At 42.9% G+C, this 24,394-nt stretch overlaps 1 protein-coding gene across 2 annotated transcripts in view; it reads left to right on the plus strand.

Moving 5' to 3' along the window:
* Positions 1-1,262: 1,262 nt before the first annotated feature.
* TBC1D12 (TBC1 domain family member 12) overlaps positions 1,263-24,394 on the plus strand; it is a 64,456-nt gene continuing 41,324 nt past the window's right edge. For both annotated transcript variants that reach the window (XM_015406629.1, XM_015406630.1), the window contains exons 1-2: positions 1,263-1,518; positions 23,890-24,013. In XM_015406629.1, the coding sequence (XP_015262115.1) occupies positions 1,286-1,518; positions 23,890-24,013 (357 nt within the window). In that variant the 5' untranslated portion in view covers positions 1,263-1,285. The remainder of the gene's footprint in view (positions 1,519-23,889; positions 24,014-24,394) is intronic.

The following is a 24,394-nucleotide window of genomic DNA, read 5'->3' on the forward strand; positions in this document are numbered from 1 at the left end:
GATAACTTTTTAAAAATATGTTTGTTAATTTTAGGAACAAAGCAGAATAACTAAAAGTGCAGCCCAGAGTACGATTACTCAGAAGTAAGTCCACTCGAGTAAAATAGTGTTTACTCCCTAGGAAATTGCTGGCAACTCTGCGACATGTTTTTTAAATCTCTGACATGCTTTGTGTAACCCGTGGTTACCTAGAACAACAATGGATAAACTTCTATATTACGCAGATTTCAGACGAAATACGGGGCCAGCGCCGCCATGAGGTCAAGGGCGAAGCGAAATAGTCAGGAAAATGAGGGAAAAATCTATTTTCCCTTTCTCAAATACCTCGGTCGCCTTCCAGCAGTTTCGGATTAATGAGATCCAACGGGAGACTTCCGTCAGCCCGCCTTAGCCTGTGGAGGCGGTGGAGGAGGAGCGGGCCACAGCCACCGAGCGCCGGATGTTTACAAGCCTCCACTTCCGCACTAGCCACCTCGTCTCTGTGGTTGTCGGCGTCGGCGGCTGAGGGGCCCCTTGTGCGCCTGCGCGAGCCGGGCCCCCTTAGGCCGCTCCTGCCAGCGCCGTCCCTGTCGTCTCGGATGTGTGCGGCGGCCGGTTGGAGCTGAGGCGAGCGGCAGTACCCGGCGCCCCGCCCCCTCCTCGGGCCCCGCCGCGCCGCCGTGAGGGGCCGGTGGGCCTCCGCCACCGCCGCCGCCTCCTCCTCCCTCCCCGCTCCTAGCCGCGCCGCTGGCTCCCCTGGGGTTCTGCGTCGGCAAATGGTTGGGCCGGAGGATGCCGGAGCTCAGGGCGGTGCAGCCTTGCTTCCCTCGGGCCGGGAGGAGGAGGCGGAGGAGGCGTCGGCGGCGTCGGAGGCGGACGGCGAAGCGGACGGCGAGCGGGATGGGAGCCGAGAGGGCTCCTCCGCGGCCCGCCTGCAGCGCTACTTGGCCGGCAAGAGGCCCCCCAACGGGGACGTCTGCGGCGGAGGCAGGATGACCAACGGCGATGCCGGATTCCTCCTCCTCCCGCCGCCGCCTCCGCCTCAGGAGGGCCCAGCGAGCCCGGAGGAGCTGCCGCCGCCCGCTCCCCTCCGCAACGGCGGCTGCGCCTTTTTCCTGCCGGCCCCGCCGTGCGGGATGGCCCTGGAGGAGCCGCTGAAGAGTTGCAGCCTGGCCGGGGGGGGGCCGGAGTAGCCCTGCCGCCGCCGTCCTCCTCTTCCTCCGGCAGCCCTTCGCCCGTCTCCGAGGAGGCGGAGAGTCCGGCTTCGCCGGCCAGGGCGCTCCCGTGCCTGGCTCACCTGGCCTTCATGGACATCAACCTCAACTCCCGCAACACCTTCGAAGTCAGCCGCCGACGCAGCGCCCCGGAGCACTTGCAGCAGCAGCAGCTGGAGGAGCCCTCGTCCTCCTCCTCCTCGTCGTCGCCGCAGCAGCAGCAGCCGCCCAGCGCCCAAGCAGCGGCCGCCGGGCCCGACCAAGGCGACGGGGCCAAACGGCTGGGCGGCATCGGCGGCTCCAGCTTCGCCGAGTTCTTCACGAGGTAAATGACTCACCCTGCCGCTCCCCGGCGCTCCTAGGGAGCTAGGCCCCCTGACACCAGGGGACACCCGGAGCCTCTGTGCGGGACGGAGCAGCCGGGGCAGGGGGCGGGGGGGGGCTCGCAGTCCAGCCAGGGGAAGCAGAACAGCACCCCGGCGGCGTTTATCTGCAGACACACGTCGTTGAAAGGCTGGGCGCAGGCCTCCCGAATGGCCCTTACTGCGGCCATCCTGAGCACAGTTACACCACCTGAAAGCCGATAGACTTCAATGGATTCTGAAGGGCCTCACTCTGCTTAGGATGGTACTGTTGAGCAGTCTGCTTGAAACCGTAGTAGCGTATTTCCAGCAGGGCATCGCCTGTGTTCTCCCGGAAGAACCAGTATAGCTTTTGTTTTGGGTGGTACAGTTCCGTCTTGTGTAACTTGTTTAAGCCTTAATGTGGTCAATCCTCTACTGCTAGAAGAAACTTTTCCAGGTTGGCTAAGCTGCGGTTAAATACCGTCAATGCATATTTAATTTCTGTTAAAAGGTTATTGTAAGCTAGGCAAATTGGCTTATCGCAAACTAGGCGGGGTATACGTTGAATTAATAATAATAATAATAATAAATATAATTTTATGTTGACTTACTCAGAAGAAAGACAATGTATTGGGGAGCTTGCTTCAGGGTAAGCCTGCATAGGATTGCAGCCTTTAATGGGATTTTATGTGCACTCATCATTTTGAGAGACAGTTTGGTGTAGTGGTTAAGTGTGCGGACTCTAATCTGGGAGAACCGGATTTGATTCCCCACTCCTCCACTTGCAGGTGCTGGATGACCTTGGGCAAGCCATAGTTCTGTCAGAGCTGTTCTTGAAAGAGCAGTCTCAATCCCACCTACCTCACGGGGTGTCTGTTGTGGAGAGGGGAAGGGAAAGGAGTTTGTAAACCACTCTGAGACTCCGAGTGAAGAGCGGAGTATAAATCCAATCTCCTCTTTTCTTCTTTTATTGAGATTATAGGTACTCCAGCACCAAAGAATAGCTAGCTTGCCTTCTGTGTAAATGTATTTAATGCTGGGAAAGCATTTTTTGAGATTCCTCTGTGGTGTACTTATTAAAATGAGATTTGCCTCTGGATGTAAGACTATAACAAGTCTATATACATTCAGGTTATAAGAGTCACAGTGTAGATTGGGAGTTCTTTGTATATGATAACTTGTTAAAGACCCATTAGTTCTATGTTTGCACCTACCACTTGCAGCATTTTTAAAGCCAAATGCTTCTGTGAAGACTTTCCAGACGTTCAGTAGGGGTGCATTCATGTACAGTCCCATCATACCCCTGTAAAATATTATTTCAGATGTCAGGGAACTGGTATACATTATCACTTTGCTAACTGGGACTTCTGAAAGAACACATCTCTAGATAAATAAGTAGCATTCACCTGATTGGCAAAATCCAGTCCCTCTGCATTTTTCTATAGTGATTATCCAAGGACAATTGTGTAGCCAGTGGGAATGTGGCTTACTGTAAACTATTTAAAATGCCATTGTGCTTTAACAATTTCCTGTCTCTTACATGTTATAGTGTAAGGCAGAAGGTAACTTGTGAGGCTCCACCCTCCTGGGTCTCACTTACTGTCCTTCCCAGGTGGAGCTCCTGGGCCTCAGACATGGTCGGGGATGGAAATTAACAGCACCTAAACCTCCCTCAAATTGACTGGAGTGCTTTGGCATTGTGGACCCTTCAACTGTCCTCCTCCTCGGCTGTCATGGGAGCCCCTCTTTTAAGGGTCCACTCTCCAGTCCCTCTAATCCAATCTCCTTCCAGCTTGCCTGTCCCACCCTGTTCCTCCTCCCTACTCCCATAGGCAGTCAGGGCACGTTGTGCACAAGGCTGTTGCCGGACAATTCCGTGGTGTCCCTTCCTCCCTTACAGCCAAGTAAGTGGTCTTGTCAGCCAACTTGTCTTCCCTTGTGTCTCCTGGTATTTTCTCTAGCTCAAGAGCTGTTTGTGGGGGTGCAGCAGAGTCTGGGCTTCTGATGATCCCTAGAGAAACTTTTATTAATCATTTCCAACTGCATTTGAGGATCAGATCTCAGAATCTCCGGACTGTTGGGCAAGAAAACATCCCCCTTGTGAAACAGTCATGGAGTCATAAAGTTGGAGCCATATAGGACACCTAATCCACCTTACATCACAATACTAGAAATGTATAGAACATTCCCAACAGATTGCTCTCTAGGCTCTGAAAACTTCCAACTGGGTAGATTCTTCCCCCAGCACACACAGAGGTAATTGGTATACGGAGGCTCCTCCTGATGTTTGGCTGAAATCTACCATCCTGAATCTTAAGTCCATTAGATCTAGTCTCACTGGAACAGCAAAAAACAAGTCATTTCCTTCAGTTGATGTCAGTGCTGAAGATTTATGCTGTTCTGCAGACAGGTGAAATGTTCAAAGTTGTGTTGAAGTGGAGCAATTGCATTGGTGTTGGCTTTGTATTGTGGACGAAAGGTAAAGAACCAAAGCATTATATTGCATCTATAGAGCTGAGAATATTTGTTGATATTAGAATTGCTGCAGTGGCAGGCAACTAATAAGATACTTAACATTACTTCTCCAGAGGTATTGTGGTTCTCTCATATACTAACTTCCAAAAAAAAACCTGTTTCATATTTACTGGAACTTGGTTTTACTGCTGATCATGTATACAATTTTGATCTATATATTGATATTACATGGAATACTATGTGCTGTTTCAACCTTCCTCCATGCTTGGGACTGCATATCACAGTCTTGTGCACCTGTTTGGGTGCAAAAATCCCAACTGGCTCTGTCATTACTTCCTTTTTTCATAGCAAAAATGTGAAAGGGAGGGAAGGAAGAGAAAGAAAGTTGATGAGCAAGCCCAGTGTAATAATCTTACTAACTTTTGTAGTCAGCTGAAGTTACTGATCAACCTGAAAGCACGATTGACCAGCTAGGGTTACATACTGTAAATTCTGCATCATACTGTGTAGTCCTTTTGTCAGTTAACTGTTAGATGGCATACTATTATTTACTGCTAAGTGTTTTTCTTTGGCTTAGCTGTCACCCAGGCAAAGTGTCTTGGAAAAATTACTGACACCTGTTTCCTGCTCTTGCTGTGCTGTACTACAATTTAAATTTTTATTGTCTTGGAATATATATTTTATATTGCAGGTAAAGATGTTAACTCTGTCTAGGGGAATCTGTACTTTACCTCTGACAATAGCAATTACAGGTTGTAGAGGGGGGGGTAGTCCTGTTGCTGAACAAGTATCAGAAAAGTCATGCTAAGTAGAACTTAGAAGAATTATTGAAATAAGTCAGTTTGTGTAGACTACTGTAGCCTGGTCTCTGCCTCTGAACAGTGTTTACAAATAGTGTTTGGTGTATGATATTTGAGTACTGACAGACATCAGCCTGTCCATCAAAGTTATGTATTGTGCCATCTTTGTTGGCTCATGCTTTTTTCAAGCCCAGTTCAAAGTCCTTATATTGAACTTAATACCAGGGTTAAACGTACCACATCCCTTCTTTCTTGTGTGGATGATCTTGGTTAAAAACTAAGCATGTCTGTAATGTATGAATAGGATCTGCAGTGACTCAAGTGGTTAAGACGCGGAACTGCAGGCTGTGGAATATCAGTAGTTCAGCAGTTCGAGACCCGAGTTGCCGCATGATGGAGTGAGCTCCCATCTCTAGTTCCAGTTCCTGCCAACCTAGCAGTTCGAAAGCAAGAAATTGCAAGTAGATAAATAGGTACCACTTCGGTGGGAAGGTAACAGGGTTCCGTGCACCTTGGTATTTAGTCATGCCAGCCACATGACCATGGAAACTTCTTCGGACAGCGCTGACTCTTCGGCTTTGAAACGGAGATGAGCACCGCAACCCTAGAGTCGGACTCAACTGGCTTTCGAGCAAGGGAACCTTTACCTTTACCTTTTAATGTATGAATATAGATGTGCAGGTTAACCCATTGGTTTAATCACATTTTGGGAGAGCGTCATTACAGTACTCAGAACAAACCCCCCTCCTTAACGGTACTTAACAGGAATATGGGTTTCTTATCTCACTACATATGCTAAACTCATTCAGTCCTTGCATCTGTATTATCTTCAAGAAGGGCTATGCATCCCATTTATTTTAATGTATTTCTTATTTAGAATAATAGTGATTGTAATGTAATGCAATGAGTATTAGAATGTAATGTCATTTAGAATGGTAGAATGGAATGTATTTCTCTGATCTGGTGACAGAGGAGACATAACACTGCACAACCAACCACCCTGTCTCAAAAAAAAGGATGCTGATAGTTACCTCCATGCTTGAAAGGAGATGGATGGAGAGTAACAACAGGGTCCCAGTTGATTACTCTCGGCTTTCCACAATTAAGGAGGGTACATTTACACATCAGTCTCCAATTTTGATAGATTTATTTGCTTCACTGTGTTTTCCCATGAAATTAAATCCAAACAAATGGTGACCATATAAACTTATGGTCCTTGCATCTGTTAAAACATCTTCATTATGTTGTGTGGTAATCTGCTGTTCATGGTCCATGGGGTTGCGAAGAGTCGGACTCGAATGTGCGACTGAACTACAACAACAAATCTGCTGTTCACTCTCTAGGTTTATGTATGGACTGGTAATTTCCATTTCAGTGCATCTGAAGGAAGCGTGCGTGCACATGAAAGTTTATACCTTGAATAAACCTTTGTTGGTCTTAAAGGTGCCACTGGACTCAAACATTGTTCTGCTGCTTCAGACCAACACAGCTACCTGCCTGAATAATTCGCAAAGGTCAGGTTAGTCTGACCAAGCTGCATGTGTGAAATTTACTGTGCTATGAAAGTTCACATGCCTGCAAATTAAGACTCTCTGCCTCTTATTGTAATATCTCAGTGGGGTGTCACAAACCATATTTTAGGTTATTTTTTATAGAGCTATAATGAAATGTAAACAGGGGTTTGCTTCTCCAGTTGGTCTTTATGGTCAGGTTGGTTTAACACAGTGGTCCCCAAACATTTTGGGCCATTGTCCCCTTGGATCCATAAACTCATCAATAATACCCCCTACCAAATAGAAAAGGATTATTCAGAATAGCGATTTGCAGGACCCACTAAGGAAGATAATAACTATAGAATTCAAAACAGTAAGAGTAAAAACTTGAGAAATAACAAAGAGACAAAAGCACACATGATGACAACAGTTTCTCAAAATGCAATGTGCTGGTCTGACTATAGCTGTCGTAGTGTATTTTGTAAAAAATCCAATAGTTACCACCAGATTTCAGCACTACGTAGAGGAAGAAACTTGGAGTACCATTTGCCATTGTCTATGCCCTAGCAAGGTCAGTTGTAAATAAACAAACAACATGGTTGAAGGGGCCCACCTCCAGTGCTCCCCCTACTGCCCCTTGCCTCTTAGCATCCCCTTAGGTAATCCCACTGCCCCCTAGGGAGCAATACTGCCCACTTTGGGAACCACTTCTTTAACACCTTGAGACAGAAGGAACAGCATCACAAACTATTCTGCTTAGTCCAGAGTGTGGAATTTATATTGGAAGCTGTTGATCTGTGAACCATGAGTTGCATTAGTAATAGCTGTTGGAAGCTAGCTGATGAGTCTGAGCACATGCAAAGAAGCAATGGTCATTTCCTATTCATCTAAGGTTCAGGGACACATGTTTCCAGATAGGCTTGATTGAGCTTAGCACCACAATCATTTTACTATTACAGCACTGGGGCCTGAGAACAACCTAAGCGGTTAATGTTAGAGCCCAGTGAACCATGTAAGTTATATTTCAGTGTTTGGTACTTGTGAATTAAAGAACATTTTGAAAATTAATAATATTGGGTCCATCATGTTATTTGACTTTCTGAATAACACAATATATTGCTGAATACAATGTATGTTAGTGCATGAACTGTTAATGTTTGGATACATTGAGGCCATACATTTATTGAGAATTAATTGAAGTGCTTTCAGGTAATGGGCTTTATAGGTATCTGATTTTTTGGTGGGGAAATTATTAGTAAATAAATGTTCAGTATATATCACAGAGAGTTAAAAATGTGATTTGAGGTATGTGGACAAAATTAGGAGGGGAGACATAAATGGCCAGACCTAAGCTTTGAAGGCTTGTCACTACTTAATTTCTGGCTTTTATGATGCTGTGTGACATCAAGAGATTTTAATATGTACTTGCCTGTCTTATTCTGTCTCTTGCCAGCTATCAGTATTTCTCTATTTGTAATTTGCAGTCAAGGAAACCTTTAAGGATGTTAGCTTTTTCTAATAATGGTGTATCCCTTATGCAAATAGATACTGAAGAGTACTAATCTATTTCAAAACTGAATAGATGTATCCTTACCCATTCAATTACTGGCTTTTCTACTACCGTGGGAATAGGACGTCATATAACCTACTTAAAAAGCTGTTAGACTTGAATTTTGCCGGAGCAGTCTAATGTGTACTGGCATGTCTTGCTGCGCTTTAACTTGCAGTTGTGTGTGGTTTCTCCAAAATCTATTTTGTCCCACCTGAAGCAAATTAGACTGGCACAAATTTTGTATTCTTAAAGCAGTAGTTCATTTTCTTGCATTCTTGTACCACTGTATTGTGTTGGTATTGCCGGTAGCAGAGTTGACGCCAAATATATTTTTGATTCTGATTTAAACTGATAAAGATTAAAGTTGTTGTTCCTGGTGTAACTCAGTATTTATCTTTCATGTTTGTGGAGGCGGTACTTACCTGTGTACTGAATGACTTTCACAGGTATCAATTTCACCTTTGCCTCAGCTTGTTCCAGAGTGCTAGAAAATGTCCCAGCCTTCCAGACTCTACACATAACAGTAAATAAGAGCTATGGATGTTCCCACCTCATAGTTAAAATATTAATTGGTTTATATGTAAATGCAACTGATTGTTCAGTAAATTTAGTCTTAATCCTTGTTTTTCCATGTTTCTTCTTAAGACACCCTGTTGTTGTTGTTGTTCAGTTGCACAGTCGAGTCCGACTCTTTGCAACCCCATGGACCACATCACGCCAGGCCCTCCTGTCTTCCATTGTCCTCTCGAGTTTGCTTAATTTCATGTTTGTTGCATCAATAGCACTGTCTAACCATCTCATCCTTTGCTGCCCCCTTCTTCTGTTACCTTCAGTCATACCCAGCATCAGGGCCTTTTCCAGTGAGTGCTCCCTTCTCATTTGGTGGCCGAAGTATTTGAGCTTCTGCTTCAGTATCTGGCCTTCCAGGGAACAGTCATGGTTGATATCTTTTAGGATTGACTGATTTGATCTTCTTGCAGTCCAAGGGACTCTCAAGAGTCTTCTCCAGCACCAGCACCAGACACCCTATAGTCACTATATATTTGCAAGTGTATCTTCAGTTGGCAGACATCGGCAACTGCCAGTCTAAAAACTTCCTAAGTGGAACATGAGCATTTCAAGTGAATAATAGGTTCTAGTTTTATTAGTTACATATTTAAAAGTAGTATTAACACTTCAGCAAGTATTACTGTATGTAATTAACCCCAGTGGAGACTAATCTCTGGTGGGAACCAAGCTCTGACTTTGCTTGTGGCACTGTCACCACTTGCAGTATCTAACTATCTTTGGTCATCGAAATATTTTCTTTTCCTGGTCAGTACTTGTACCTCTTTCTTAAAAAAAACATGATTACATGTACTCTCCTTTCAAGCTATTAAGCTATAGCAACTTGCTTGTGTAGATTGATACTCATTTATTTTACTTCTACCATTATTCTTTTAGGAATTTTCCTTTATGAGGACTGGAGTTGGTAGAAGGATTGAAGTTCAGAGAACTGAGGTTAGCCAGTAAGGCCCAAAGTAAAGGGCCTGGTACTCGTGAGGTAAACATTCAAGAACTGCAGGTACTACAGTTGGTGGTGCCTCTGAATCATTGGAAGTCACAATTCCAGTTTTCATCTCCTGGATAATACTTCTCAAATTGTGCTCCAGTGATGTGGGATGGAAAATTTTCAGTGGATGCTGTATTTTCCCATTGAATTTTTTTTTGCTCTACATATGTGAATGTAGTCTTTCTATTGCTTACAGGGCTGTTGTGCTGCAGATCAGTCATGTTAGATGGGCGAAATGTGGAATATGAACCATGGACAAACCCCAGTGCTTGCACACGGTCCACGCTTGGACAAGGCATATTTGCCTTCTATTACTGATAAATGCTGCAAGCATTATTTAAATTATTTAATATTTTCAGCTGTAAATGCAGTCCCTGTCAAGTTAGTAAGCTGTACCATCAAAGCTTTTGCTGTTTAAGCATTTCATCTCTTGAGCACAACAGTGATATGGGTTTTCTGGGTTCCCAGGAAACCCACATCACTGTTCTTATAAAGTGTACTTGCTCAAATGGTGATGGCACTGCTTGCTAACTTGGCAGGGGCTGGGGTAATTAGTCTTCTATTGTACCCCAAGTACACTGGTGGCTTATAATATGGTGCTCCCCAGTGGCCCTTTGGCACTAATTTAGTTTTTTAAAAAATAATAATCTTTTTATTAATTTTCAAAAGGAAATAACAAAGAAAATCATACATTGTTTTCACATCCCAGAAAACCAGAAGGCAAAAGACTGGAAAAAAGAAAAAAAATAACGTATAAATAATAATCAATTATTCATTCCATCTCTCTAATAAGTTATCATCTCATTGATTTTACAGATCACGTACTTCATGCCTCTCTACAAATTTACCAAAATTTATTTACTAAATTATCAAATATCTCCCCATGGATCTACATTTAAGATGTTGTTGTTGTTCAGTCGCACAGTTGAGTCCGACTCTTTGCGACCCCATGGACCAGATCACGCCAGGCCTTCCGGTCTTCCGCCGTCCTCTGAAGTTTGCTCAATTTCATGTTCGTTGCATCTATGACAGTGTCTAACCATATCATCCTTTGCCGTCCCTGTCTTCTTTGACTTTCAGTCTTTCCCAGCATCAGGGTCTTCTCCAGTGAGTGCTCCCTTCTCATTTGGTGGCCAAAGTATTTGAGCTTCAGTTTCATGATCTGGCCTTCCAGGGAACAGTCATGGTTGATTTATTTTAGGATTGACTGATTTGATCTTCTTCCAGTCCAAGGGACTCTCAAGAGTCTTCTCCAGCACCATAGTTCAAAAGAATCTATTCTTCGGCACTCGGCCTTCCTTATAGTCCAACTCTCACAGCCATACATGACTACTGGGAATACCATTGCTTTGACCATGCGGACTTTTGTTGGCAGGGTGATGTCTCTACTTTTTATCATGCTGTTTAGGTTCGCCATCGCTTTCCTCCCAAGGAGCAGGCGTCTTTTAATTTCATGACTGCTGTCACAGTCTGCGGTGATCTGGGATCCCAGGAACGTGAAGTCTGTCACTACTTCCATGACTTTCCCTTCTATTTGCCAAGGAGTGATGGGGTCGGATGCCATGATCTTAGTTTTTTTTTTATGTTGAGCTTCAAGCCCACTTTTGCGCTCTCCTCTTTTACCCTGAGCAAGAGGCTCTTTAGGTCCTCTTCACTTTTTGCCATTAGAGTGGTATTGTCTGCATATCTGAGGTTGTTGATGTTTTCCCCAGCAATCTTAATTCTCGCTTGTGATTCATCCAGGCCAGCATTTCGCATGATGTACTCTGCATATATATTAAATAAGCAAGGTGACAATATACATCCTTGTCGTACTCCTTTTCCTATGCGAAACCAATCAGTTGTTCCATATCCGGTTCTAACTGTTGCTTCTTGACCCTTATACAGGTTTCTCAAGAGACATGTGAGGTGGTCTGGTACTCCCATCTCTTCAAGGACCTGCCATAGTTTGTTGTGATCCACACAGTCAAAGGCTTTAGCATAGTCAATGAAGCAGAAGTAGATGTTTTTCTGGTACTCTCTTGCTTTCTTCATAATCCAGCGAATGTTGGCAATTTGATCTCTAGTTCCTCTACCTAATTTAGTTTTTGAAGTATAGAACATTTTGCCAGATTCTGGATAATTTAAGAAAATAAGCAGAGCTGTACATGGCAAGGAAGAGGAAGCAACACTTAAATTATGTGGTTTCTGAGGAAGGGTGCTTATTTGAAGGGCATTAGTAAGTTTAGATTTAAGAAACTGGTGGCATGAGAGAATAGTATTCTATTAACCAGTCAAAGAGAGATTTCTAAGATCCACAGTGAAGGTGCTTTGTGTTTGGTTCACTTTGTACACAGAGAGGATGACCTGAATAACCCTGGCTGGAAGTGGAAGGCAGTGGAGATCTTTATAATGTTTCCATTAAATCTAACAAAGATGCAGATAAATAGAATATTGTGTGCCCTGCAATTTTGTATAGAGCAAGAACTATGTGGTTGTACTGGTGTAACATATGTCCAAGACTGCAGTGCCTGTTGTTAGGTAATGGGGTAGAACTAATTAAGTGTCTGAAGGATAACGGTCATGCCAAGTCTGTATAATATTCAACTGGGCAACATTTAACAAGGTTTTCTGTGACCCTCGAATTGTTGAGTGGTAACTTCAGATGCATGGCTAGCCTAAATACTGGTCACAGACATCAGGTTGAAAGCCTCATTGTTTGGTATTTGACTTTCATGAGTTGTAATTATACTTATATCATGATAACTGGTGGTCTTCATTATTGTATGTGTTATCTTTTGCTTGCCCTTTTTGGTTTTTAAGTGATAGGTGGTGGTTGTATTTTGTGAAACTGTAAATGATAAGCCTAGATTGGTCCCCACCCCCCTTTGAATAAGACGTAGATAAGCTTCCAGAGCAAATCACTGAGCAGTGGCATGTGATTACTGAGTACTAGGTAGTTTATGCCAAACTTGAAGTTGAGTTTGCATCCATACCGTTAGGGTAAAATATGGAAAATCCCACAACACAGTATGCATGGAAAAACTGTTGTGTTGTAGTGGTAGCCCAATAATTTGCTGTTAAATAAAATCTGAAGTGGATGTGTACATCTGTATTATTTCAACAGGACTCCTGGTTTTAATTAGCTGAATACTTGCTCTTATTGCTTGTGCATGCTTTTGCAGGCCAGTTTGGAGAGACACATTGTATATGATTTCGGGGGGAAATTCTCCAGTATTTATTTATTCAGAAAACATATATGCTACCTCTTTAGTAAGATGCTTGAGGTGGCTCACAAAGTAAAAGCACTATAATAAAATGATAATTGCCAATAATAACACAATTGAGCAACTTGAAGTATAATAGTCATAAAACCATCCTCAATTTAGTAGCAGACAGGTGAAAAGATGAAGTCTCTTACTTAAATGCCTTTGTAAAAAGAATGTTGTTGTCTAGGGCCTAAAGGAGAGTAAGGTTAAGTGCCAGGTAATCCTCATGGGTGGGGGGGTTTGAAGCATTTCAGTCTTGTTTAGATTGAGCTCCAGTTTATAGGCCATCGTCCTTTCCATTACCTTCTCCAGGTATCTGTTTCAGGATTTCTACAGACCTTCTTGACTCCTTTGTTAAGAAAAAATTGAAGTGTCGTCTCTGTATTGGTATCACCTCAGATTGGGTGATGCAACTGCTGATGATAAATTGCATGAGGACAAGATTGGCCCTGTATAAGATCTTAAAACAAAAATGCCATGGAGCCAATCAGTATTCCAGCAGCTCCACCTTCTGCAACTGGCCCACCAGAATGGAACAACCAAAGAGCAGCACCTTCTACTCAATGCTCCCTCTACACTGTGGAGTCTTTTGAGTAAAAATTCTACTTTGTGAGTTACTGGCATTAAAGATGTGAGCAAGCGATTTGGCTACTGCATAAACTAGTTTGCTCCAGAGCCATCCTTCCTGAGCTAAGACAAAAATCTGTAAGCGGGAGGCTAAAAAACTGTGAGCTATCTCACACTAATTCAGCTTAGAGGGAACACTGCATCCACTACTAATACTGCGTCCACAAAGATGCCACGGTTGATGGTATCAAAAGCTGCCGGAAGGGTCCAGTACAATTAACAGTGATGCATTCTTCACGTTACCCTCCCGTAGAAGATCATCATTCAATGCAACCAAGGTCACTTCCATCCCACACCCAGGCCTAAATTCATATTAAAATAGCTCTAGATTACCTTTTTCTTCCATGGTTGGTCTGGATAATCCCTATTCCATGTTAGTAACTTTTAGGTAGCTACCAGACCTTTGCATTTGGACACCACATTAAGCAATGCTTTAGCAGCTGTACTTTAAATTTCAGTTTAGCATGGTAATCCAAATGCCCAATACCCCCCCCCTTTTTTTGAGGGAGTGGGTTCTCATCTGTGTGATTACAATTTCTTGTTACATCCAGATTCAGAAATCCAAGCTTGCTCAGTAGCACTTTCCCTCTCAGCCTCCTGCATTTCAAGACAGCAGCACAGATCAACAGAAGGTATATAACCATTCCTGTTATCCATGGTTTGTTCTCAGGACAAAATTTTCCTTCCTCTCTCTTCCCAACAGCCTTCCCTCCCAGCTAGTGATTACTCACTGAGCAGGTCTGTGCAGCTTCAGTCTCCCCAAGGAGAAATTTGAAATGCAGCAGAGCAAAAGATCTCTATCACTTTTATTCACTTTGCCAACGTACTGTCATACCTTTCTCCTGTAAAGAGATTCTCCTTTCAATTCCCCCATGTCCTTTTTATCTCCAGAAAGAGCAAGTGAATGACCGTGATTTACACTGTGTAATCCGACTTGAGTTTAGGTGACAAAGGCGGTCTATAAATAAAACTGATGAAATGAGAACAAGGAAGTATGGCTAGTCTTTGGGTTCCCTAGGTATTTCAGCAAAGCCAGCCAGCACAAATTCGCTGCATATGTAGCGCTGTTTCTCAAGCAGCAGGGAGCTTTGGATAGTTTCCAGAGATTCTGCTTGCAGGTGGAAAATGAGGCAAGCTAACTGGATTTTATGACAAAGTATGACTTGCTGTGTATGTCAGAGAGCCAGTTTGGTGTAGTGGCTAGGAGCGCCCACTTTAATCTGAGAGAACTGGGTTTGATTCCCCACTCCTCCACATGCAGCTGCTGGTGTGATTTTGGGTCAGTCATAAGTTCTTTGAGAGCTGTTCTCTCAAGGGCAGTTCTCAAGAGAGCTCTCTCAGCCCCACCTACCTCCCAGAGTGTCTGTTGTGGGGTGGGAAAGGGAAAGGGATTGTAAGCCCCTCTGAGACTCCTTCCAGTAGTGAAGGGTGGGGTCTAAATCCATTCTCTTCTTCTTCATCTCTTCTGTTAGGTTAACTGTGGTCTGTACAGCATGCTAGTTTAGATAAACCACAGTTGAGTTGTAACGTTCAAATGCCACCTAAAGAAGAAAAAAAGTATATTTGGTAAACATCATAAATAGACTTCCTTTTGTTCTGCACAGTGATATTGCTGTTATGGTTTTGTCATGAATGGCCAGAAGAGTTGTAAGAATCCTCAGAATAGATTAATGTCTATTTCTGCTTTAAAAATTTCTTGCTATTGTTTTCTGTAATGAAGCTTAGTGTGCACTGGATTATAGAAGTGTTAATATTTAGTTGCAGTTTTAAGTTCATTAAATGGTAGTATTGTGTGTGTGTGTGTGTTTCATCACCTTTTGCTGGTTAATCAAGCTTTTCTTTTGTTGCACCTTTTTGAAGCTGGGTGGCAGGCTTTCAGATGGGAAGTTGTGATCCTGTGAGGGGAAAAGTAAATTGGGAAACCAGCTTTCTGCCATACCACCTTGTGTTGGGACTGGCACTGTTTTGAATACAATCTGGAGTGTTCCTCCCGAGTTTACAGTACCCATACAGTTTTACGTGCTAGTATCATATGGGTGGTGAATACTGTCCTTAGATTTTTGTGAAGCTTGCGTTCTGGGTCTGAATGCTTACAGTCACCCTGCATTCTTGCGAGATCCGCTCACCAGTGGGTGAAAGATTTTTTCGTTTGTTTGGCAGACCCCCAAGAAGTGTTGTTAGCCTTTCTCCTTGCTTGTGGTGTTGTGTGCTTGTGTGTCTGTGTTTTTGTTGAATTGTTTATTTCATATATACATTATTTTAAACACCATTCTAATGTTTTAAATGCTTTAATTTTTAATTTGTTTTTTAATGTTTTGATGTTAGCTGCCTTGGGGGACCTTATTTGGGTAGAAAGGCAACATAGAGATATGTTAAATATGTACCAGAGCAAAGCCTCCCCCATATTCCTACAACCAAGATAACTCATATTCTGTCGGTTTAATGTTACTGAGACATCCATCATTAAACTGTCTTTAAAGTCAAAGTCAACTTCCTTAGAAAGTATGCCAGTTAGTGCCATTTAGGGATGTGCATTTGATTCGTCTGAACTGAATGCATCCCCGAAAATGGCCCATTCGGGCCCCTTTCGGGCTGCTGCGGGCCAATTCAGATTCTCTGATCTGAACTGGCTGAAATTTGGCGGCAATTCAGCCCCATTATATCCTATGGGCCATTGAAGTCAATGGTGAAAACATAGGGTATATTCTGGGAGCTGGAGGGAAGGGGGTTTGAGGGAGAGGCTCCAAACTTGCAGGGTAGCTGCTGGAGCCTCTCCCCAAGATCCAGTTCTACGGGCCCCCAAACAGGTTGCCCCCATCCCCTCCATTGTTCTCTATGGTGGGGAAAAATCCCCACGGTGCTGTTAGTGGCTCTGGGAGGGAGGGGGTTTGAGGGAGAGGCTCCAAATTTTCAGAGTAACTTTGGGAGCCTCTCCCCACATACACCCTCATGTCCCAAAGCAATTGGATCACTGTTTGGGTGAAGAAGTACTTCCTTTCATCTGTTCTAACTTCTGACCTGACTGCACAACAATTTGAGTGCCCATGAGTTCTTGTCTTGTGAGAAAGGGTGAAAAGTACTTCTTTCTCTACCTGCTCCATCCCATGCATAGCCTTGTAAACCTCTTATGTCACCCCTCAGTCATTGTTTCTCAAAGCCAAGATCCCCAAGCGCCTTAATAAGCCACTTGTTCTCATGGCAAACAAGCACCTCCCAAGGCAGTTCACTTTCCCTGAGATTCTCTGGGAGAGTCCGACTGCTGGGTGCTGTCTGCTTGCCTGCCTTAATGAAAGCCAGTTTGGTGTAGTGGTTAAGTGTGCGGACTCTAATCTGGGAGAACCGGGTTTGATTCCCCACTCCTCCACTTGCACCTGGCTGGATGACCTTGGGCAAGCCATAGTTCTGATAAGAGCTGTTCTTGAAAAAAGAGCAGTTTCTGTCAAGAGCTCTCTCAGCCCCACCTACCTCACAGGGTGTCTGTTGTGGGGAGGGGAAGGGAAAGGAGTTTGTAAGCTGCTCTGAGACTCCTTTGGGTAGTGAAGGGCAGGGTATAAATCCAATCTCTTCTTCTTCTAAGTGCTGCTGGCTGGGTTTCCCCAATTGCTTTGGGACGCGGGGGTGTATGTGGGGAGAGGCTCCCAAAGCTACTCTGAAAATTTGGAGCCTCTCCCTCAAACCCCCTCTCCCCCAGAGCCACTAACAGCACCGTGGGAAAAAAGTAACCCTTTCTCCACCATAGAGAACAGTGGGGGCAGCCTGTTTGGGGTCCCGTAGAATTGGACCCCCTGGTCCAATGTTCTTGAAACATGGTGAGTATCTTGGGGAGAGGCTCCAGTAGCTACCCTGCGAGTTTGGAGCCTCTTCCTCAAACCCCCTCCCCCCCACAATGTACCCTGTGTTTTTGCCATTGACTTCAATGGCCCATAGGATATAATGGGGCCGAAATTGATATTTGGCTGGCGGAAAGACTCCCGAATGGGCTCCTACTGCCAATATTTTGATGTGGCAGTATTTCTGCCAGCCGAAATTGATTCTGCCCAATTGGGGTGAATTTTTTCCCCTTTTTGCACACCCCTAGTGCCATTTATACTGGATGGTGACAATATCATTGCTGGAGCTGCTGTTGCCAAAGCAAGCAAGGCAAAGTTGGATCCCTGTGAATGTTGGCCTTCACTAGGAACTGTGTAATGGGGTCTAGTTCTCACTGATGTCTGGGCTAAAACTTGGGATTTCAGAAAGGTTCGTGTGACTGTTCTTCCCTACCAAAAAAAAAAGAAAGAAAGAAAAAGAAGTAGTGTGTAGTTGGAAGAGACCTGACTGGAATACAAATGTAAAATTGCTGGAGAAGTTTTGTTCTGATTTCTCTTGAAAAGGTAAAATATATGCAGTATTTCCCTATCAAAACTAAACTTATTTTACGGCTTTTAAACATGCACCATCTATAACTTCGTTAAGATAGAAAATTATACTAATTGGCATAGTTATGGAATTTAAAAGTGTAAATTCCATAGTTTTCTTCAAACAGAACTGCAAATTTGCCTAGTACTTGAGAGAAAGAGGTACAATTACTCCACTATTTGGACAGGGAAACACTCTTATCCAAATATTCCGGTAATCATACCTATGTTGAATTATCTTTATAACATTGAAAACCCTGAGCTGTTTGTTATCAAACACATTATATTGTATTGTTGCCAAGTTATCTACATTTAAACATATTTGTAAAGATGTTATCTATAGCGTGCTTAGGAATTATGTTAATACTGTGGATTGTCTTACACAATTTTTTTTTCATGCCATACATTTGAGTAAGTTTTGTTTTACAAGACATTTCACTCATTCCAAAGGATTATTTCATATGAGTTTTTTAGCACTCCTCAAAATTTCTCAGTTTTTTCATCAGAAAAATGGAAAAGTCCTTGAAAATAACCTGTGGTTCTCCCCTCCCCCCCATACGTCATATCTCTAAGCGAGGACCCTGCTCACTGACATACCAATCTTTTATATTGGGCCAAGTGGGGTATGTGTCCTTCCATTTGTGTTCTTACAGTAGTACGTCAAGCACAGGGTTAAGGTGTCCATGAGAACAAGGCCAGGAATGTTAAGAGGAAAACTGCTCGGAACACAAATGCAGCTTTGGTAGTTCAGCATATACCTTTTTTCTTTTGTCATTTTTAAAGGCTTATAAGTTATATAGCAAGCATCTGTTCAGCTACTGTAGTAATGTCTGTTCAGATGTCTACTGTGGAGTAGCTGCTGCCACAACTAGCAAATGGAAGGTTATGAAGTAGGTGTACATGCTTAGTAGATTCAGCAGAATTTTGTCAACAGCAAAAATTAAATAATTAAAAGTGTAAAACTGAACTGAAGTGTTCTTAAAACCATGGGGGGGTGTTGTTCAGGAATGGAAACTGAAAAGCTGAAAAATATACAGTACTTTCTTATCGAACTATTTTACTGTTTTAATAAACCACGTGGATAGAACTCATAATAGTTGTACAGTTTACCTTTGGAATCAAAATTCAGAGTTTGATTACAGTTCCTGTGGGAATTATTTTACTGTTCATCTAATACCTGTTATAAGGAGCATGCTAAATATAAGTAAGACTGGGTCTAGGAAAATAGCTGTGTATGGTATTATACAGTGCTAGAGATTTCATACAACTGTGGTAGGTTATTTTGAACCAATATGTGATAATGTGGCCTCACCTATTATAGTTTTTCCTTTCCCAAAGTAAATATGCCCCTTCTTACTTGCAAAATGACATCAGCTTTTTGTGCAAAGAGACTGAGGTGAGTAACTTTGCAAGGGGGGGGGGAGGTTGCACTAAATGAATAGTGGCTCATAATGCTATGGCCCTACACATAAATCTGTATCAGACCATTAGTCTGTCAGTATTATCTACTTTCGGGCAACACCGAAATCAGATTGACTATATAATTTGCAGTCAAAGATGGAGAAGCTCTATCCAGTCAGTAAAAACAAGACCTGGAGCTGACTGTGGCCTTTTAACTGAAGGTGTTGGGGACTGAACCTGGGACCTTTGTATACTGCAGTTGACCTACCACAGCCCCTCCCCATTGTCTGGGTAGACAGCCTCCCAGCTTTTTCCATGTCCTAAGAATCCATTGGTAGTGAGGGTAGGGCCATGGTCATGTACATTAGATAGAGTGCCTGAAGAACTATGGACGGAGGTTCGTGACATTGTACAGGAGGCAGCAATCACCACCATACCAAAGAAAAAGAAATGCAAGAAAGCAAAATGGCTTTCTGATGAGGCTTTACAAATAGCAGAGGAAAGAAGGAAAGCGAAAGGCAAAGGCGAAAAGGAAAGATTTTCCCAACTGAACGCAGATTTCCAGAGAACAGCAAGGAGAGATAAGGAGGCCTTCCTGAATGAACAGTGCAAAGTAATAGAAGAAAACAATAGAATGGGAAGGACTAGAGATCTCTTCAAGAAAATTGGAGAAATCAAGGGAGCGTTCCATGCAAAGCTGGCCATGATAAAGGACAAAAACGGTAGGGACCTAACAGAAGCAGAAGAGATTAGGAAAAGATGGCAAGAATACACAGAAGAACTATACAAGAAAGACCTCGATGTCCTTGACAACCACGACGGTATAATCACTGACCTCGAGCCAGACATCCTGGAATGTGAAGTTAAATGGGCCTTAGAAAGCATTACTAACAACAAAGCTAGTGGAGGTGATGGTATTCCAGCTGAGCTATTCAAAGTCTTAGAAGATGATGCTGTTAAAGTGCTGCACTCCATTTGCCAGCAAATTTGGAAAACGCAACAGTGGCCACAGGATTGGAAAAGATCAGTATACATTCCAATCCCAAAGAAGGGCAACGCCAAGGAATGTTCAAACTATCGCACAATTGCACTCATATCACACGCTAGCAAGGTCATGCTCAAGATCCTACAAGCTAGGCTTCAACAGTACGTGGATAGAGAACTACCAGAAGTACAAGCTGGGTTTCGAAGAGGTAGAGGAACTAGAGATCAAATTGCCAACATTCGCTGGATTATGGAGAAAGCAAGAGAGTACCAGAAAAATATCTACTTCTGCTTCATTGACTATGCTAAAGCTTTTGACTGTGTGGATCACAACAAACTATGGCAGGTCCTTAAAGAGATGGGAGTACCAGACCACCTCACATGTCTCTTGAGAAACCTGTATAAGGGCCAAGAAGCGACAGTTAGAACCGGATACGGAACAACTGATTGGTTCAGCATAGGAAAAGGAGTACGACAAGGATGTATACTGTCACCTTGCTTATTTAATATATATGCAGAGTACATCATGCGAAATGCTGGCCTGGATGAATCACAAGCGGGAATTAAGATTGCTGGGGAAAAGATCAACAACCTCAGATATGCAGATGATACCACTCTAATGGCTGAAAGTGAAAAGGATCTAAAGAGCCTCTTGCTCAGAGTAAAAGAGGAGAGCGCAAAAGTGGGCTTGAAGCTCAACATCAAAAAAACTAAGATCATGGCATCCGGCCCCATCACTCCTTGGCAAATAGAAGGGGAAGTCGTGGAAGTAGTGACAGACTTCACGTTCCTGGGATCCCAGATCACCGCAGACTGTGACTGCAGCCATGAAATTAAAAGACGCCTGCTCCTTGGGAGGAAAGCGATGGCGAACCTAAACAGCATGATAAAAAGTAGAGACATCACCCTGCCAACAAAAGTCCGCATGGTCAAAGCAATGGTATTCCCAGTAGTCATGTATGGCTGCGAGAGCTGGACTATAAGGAAGGCCGAGCGCCGAAGAATAGATTCTTTTGAACTATGGTGCTGGAGAAGACTCTTGAGAGTCCCTTGGACTGCAAGAAGAACAAATCAGTCAATCCTCAAAGAAATCAACCCTGACTGTTCCCTGGAAGGCCAGATAATGAAACTGAAGCTCAAATACTTTGGCCACCAAATGAGAAGGGAGCACTCACTGGAGAAGACCCTGATGCTGGGAAAGATTGAAGGTCAAAGAAGACGGGGACGGCAAAGGATGAGATGGTTAGACAGTGTCAGCGATGCAACGAACATGAAATTGAGCCAACTTCGGAGGACGGCGGAAGACAGGAGAGCCTGGCGGGAGATTGTCCATGGGGTCGCGAAGAGTCGGACTCGACTGTGCGACTGAACAACAACAATTATCTACTTTGATTAGTAATCACTAGTAGCAGGTCTCTGGGATCTCAGAGGTATCTCACATTCCAAATTACCTGATCCTTTTAACTGAAGGTGTTGGGGACTGAACCTGGGACCTTTGTATACTGCAGTTGACCTACCACAGCCCCTCCCCATTGTCTGGGTAGACAGCCTCCCAGCTTTTTCCATGTCCTAAGAATCCATTGGTAGTGAGGGTAGGGCCATGGTCATGTACATAGTTGGTGGCAGAGGGAAGTGAACAGAAGACCATCTGTTTGACAGAAGGTTGCATTCTACAAAGGTCCAGGACGTTATTATAAGTCGAGAAATGCTCTTTCAGTCTTCCTGCCTGTGTGTCTTTATGTTTCAGTGGTACAGAGTCTGTTCTGATCGTCCCTAGGACTTCTATGAGGTGCCTCATCCTTGTTCAAGCTGAATTGCCTCTTCTTACTCCAACTGCATTTTTGCCATTCTGTGACTTCCTGCCCTTTGCTTCTCACAGCACTTAAGATGTCTTTCTGAAGTGGAACCCATTACAAAGGGATAAATGTGCCTTTAGAATAACACAGGTTTGTCTGTGGGGATGAGACAATTAAATCATCAGTTACATCCCAGGAAGAGAAAGATAGGTATATGATGATCCTTTGATCGGGGAAAGGAAACTCAATCCTGGATTGATTCCACCACTTGGCTCAGCTGTCAATGGGGATATGATGTATTGTTACTTGTCTTTCCTTGGTGCCTTAAAGCTCCTTTAATCTAGACTTCTTAAGTGATTAGTCAAAAGTCAGGTTTGGAGGGAAATTTTGAGTGGGCACCCTAAATTATGATTGGGTTAGAAAGGGAACTCCAAGGCCGCAGGAGAATTGATAAAACCTGGATTGGAGTTTCAGGTCAAGACCGGAGCCCAGGCTTGGATCTCAAGGTCAAAATTCTTATTTCGTTTCAGTCTTCAAATGAAAGCAAAGCAAAAATGTGATTGATTTGTTTGTCTTTCAGCAGACATACAGAGTAATGTCTCCTTTCCTTGAACTGGGAAAGTTGTATTTGCATTTGGTCTGTTAGCTTTTTAACGCTCTTTGGTGTTACTGTGAAGTAGTTACAATAATGCCTAGGCAGGAGAGGAAAACCTACTGTATGATATCCTTACAGTGAACTCATTGAAGGAAGAAAGTTGATAACATATTACTGCCTGTGGTACTTACATCTTAACAGTGTGACAGGAATTAAGACACCTTTAACAGCATGTAGAAACTTAATGCATATGTGGCACTGCAGTGCTTTTAGTGGTAAACCATTACTGGCCCTTCAGCAGTAGAGAAAAGGTGCATATGCTGCTTTCACAGTATTCATGGCACAGAACAGTACTGTGAATGCTAATACCTCTTGCCATGTTAAGAGTTTCCATGTTCAGCCCTCCCATTGCTGTCTAGGGATAGCAGCAGGTGCACTGTTACAGATTCTGTATGATATATGACAGTGGCTGTTCATCCTAGAAGAGTGGCAAATCACCTAGTTGCTACACTTGCATGCTTGCAAACCCATATAGCTATGCAGATATGATTGCACATGCTGACTGCAAGTTTGCCATCAATTTTGTGCTGTTTCAGAAGCAGCTTGTTGGTATAAGTACAGAATTCTTTCTAAACATTAGACTGCTAGTCTTTTTCAGGGCTTGAAGTTTTCTAGCGGTGGATTGATTTAGTTCATCATACACACATATTTGAAACGATCTCAAATTTCAGGAGCCTGCTCTGTGTGGAACTGGAAAAAAATTCATATTCATATTTCAAATGAACTGGGACTAGATGACCTTTGTGTGCTCTAGCCATGCCTTTCTTTATTACTACACAAACCATGAAGTAAGAAAAGTTTAGAAACGTTTGTGATGATGGTCTCCACTCGTGGTTAAGGATGCTTGGTCACACTTCATGGTGTCTGAGGCTAACATTGGTAGAAGGGTTATTTTTAATGGCACCTAATCATTGTAAGAGTAAAACCATCTCCAGCAGTATAAAAACTGGAAGAAATAACACTTTTCAGTCCACTGTAGAATTAACAGTTGAAAGTTTAGCAAAATGTGTCATATTAGAAGGTTTAAGGCTAGTAGAAATAATACATAAAGTTTGCTGCTTTGGTTTGATAATATGGATTTAAAAACAGTACTTTATGGTTGGGTTTCTTATTTACTCTGTACTACTGAAATCATTAATGCTTAAGGCTGGTTGTACTGTTAAATAACTAAGCTTTGTCTCGGGGGGGGGATCTCAAGATTGGCATAGTAACCTTTTTTTTTTAAAATATATTTTTCTTTCTCTCCTTGCTGGAATTGATAAAAATGTACTGATGGTATTCTGGTTAACAGTTAATGTAATGACTTATAATTTAGGTTCAAACTCAAACCTGCAAATTTAACTTCAGCTAATGTACTTTTTTTAAAAAACAGGAACTTCTTTTCCAAAAGGACAAAAGAACTCAGACCTGCAGTCCACAGTGCTCCTGGCTGGAAATTGTTTGGAAAAGTCCCACCTAAAGAGAATCTTCAGAAAGACTCCAGAATAATTCAACAGGTGATTATCCATAGTGATGTAAATGGAAATATATCTCATTTTGTCCTTTTAATTTCATAGCAGATTTCCTTAAAGATTAATGATTAATATTGATTAAGATAAATTGTCCTCTGGAAGTAATAGTCGGTAATTTTTTTTTAAGCTTTGGTATTTTATTTGCTCTTCCAATAAAATTTAAAGCAAATTCTGACTAATTCTTCATAACCACAGGTATGGTGTGGAAGTCACTTGCATTTAAACAGCTTAGCTGGAACCATGAACAGCTCATAGGCTATAAATACAGTAGCAATAAACCTACGAGAATGGTACTGGCAGGAGAGTTCAAGTTACATATTGTAAACAATGATCATGTGGCAAAATAATTTAGTGTTTCAGTTTCAG

The sequence above is a fragment of the Gekko japonicus genome, unplaced genomic scaffold (genome assembly GCF_001447785.1).
Source record: "Gekko japonicus isolate JY-2015 unplaced genomic scaffold, Gekko_japonicus_V1.1 scaffold165, whole genome shotgun sequence".
Lineage (NCBI taxonomy): Eukaryota > Metazoa > Chordata > Lepidosauria > Squamata > Gekkonidae > Gekko > Gekko japonicus.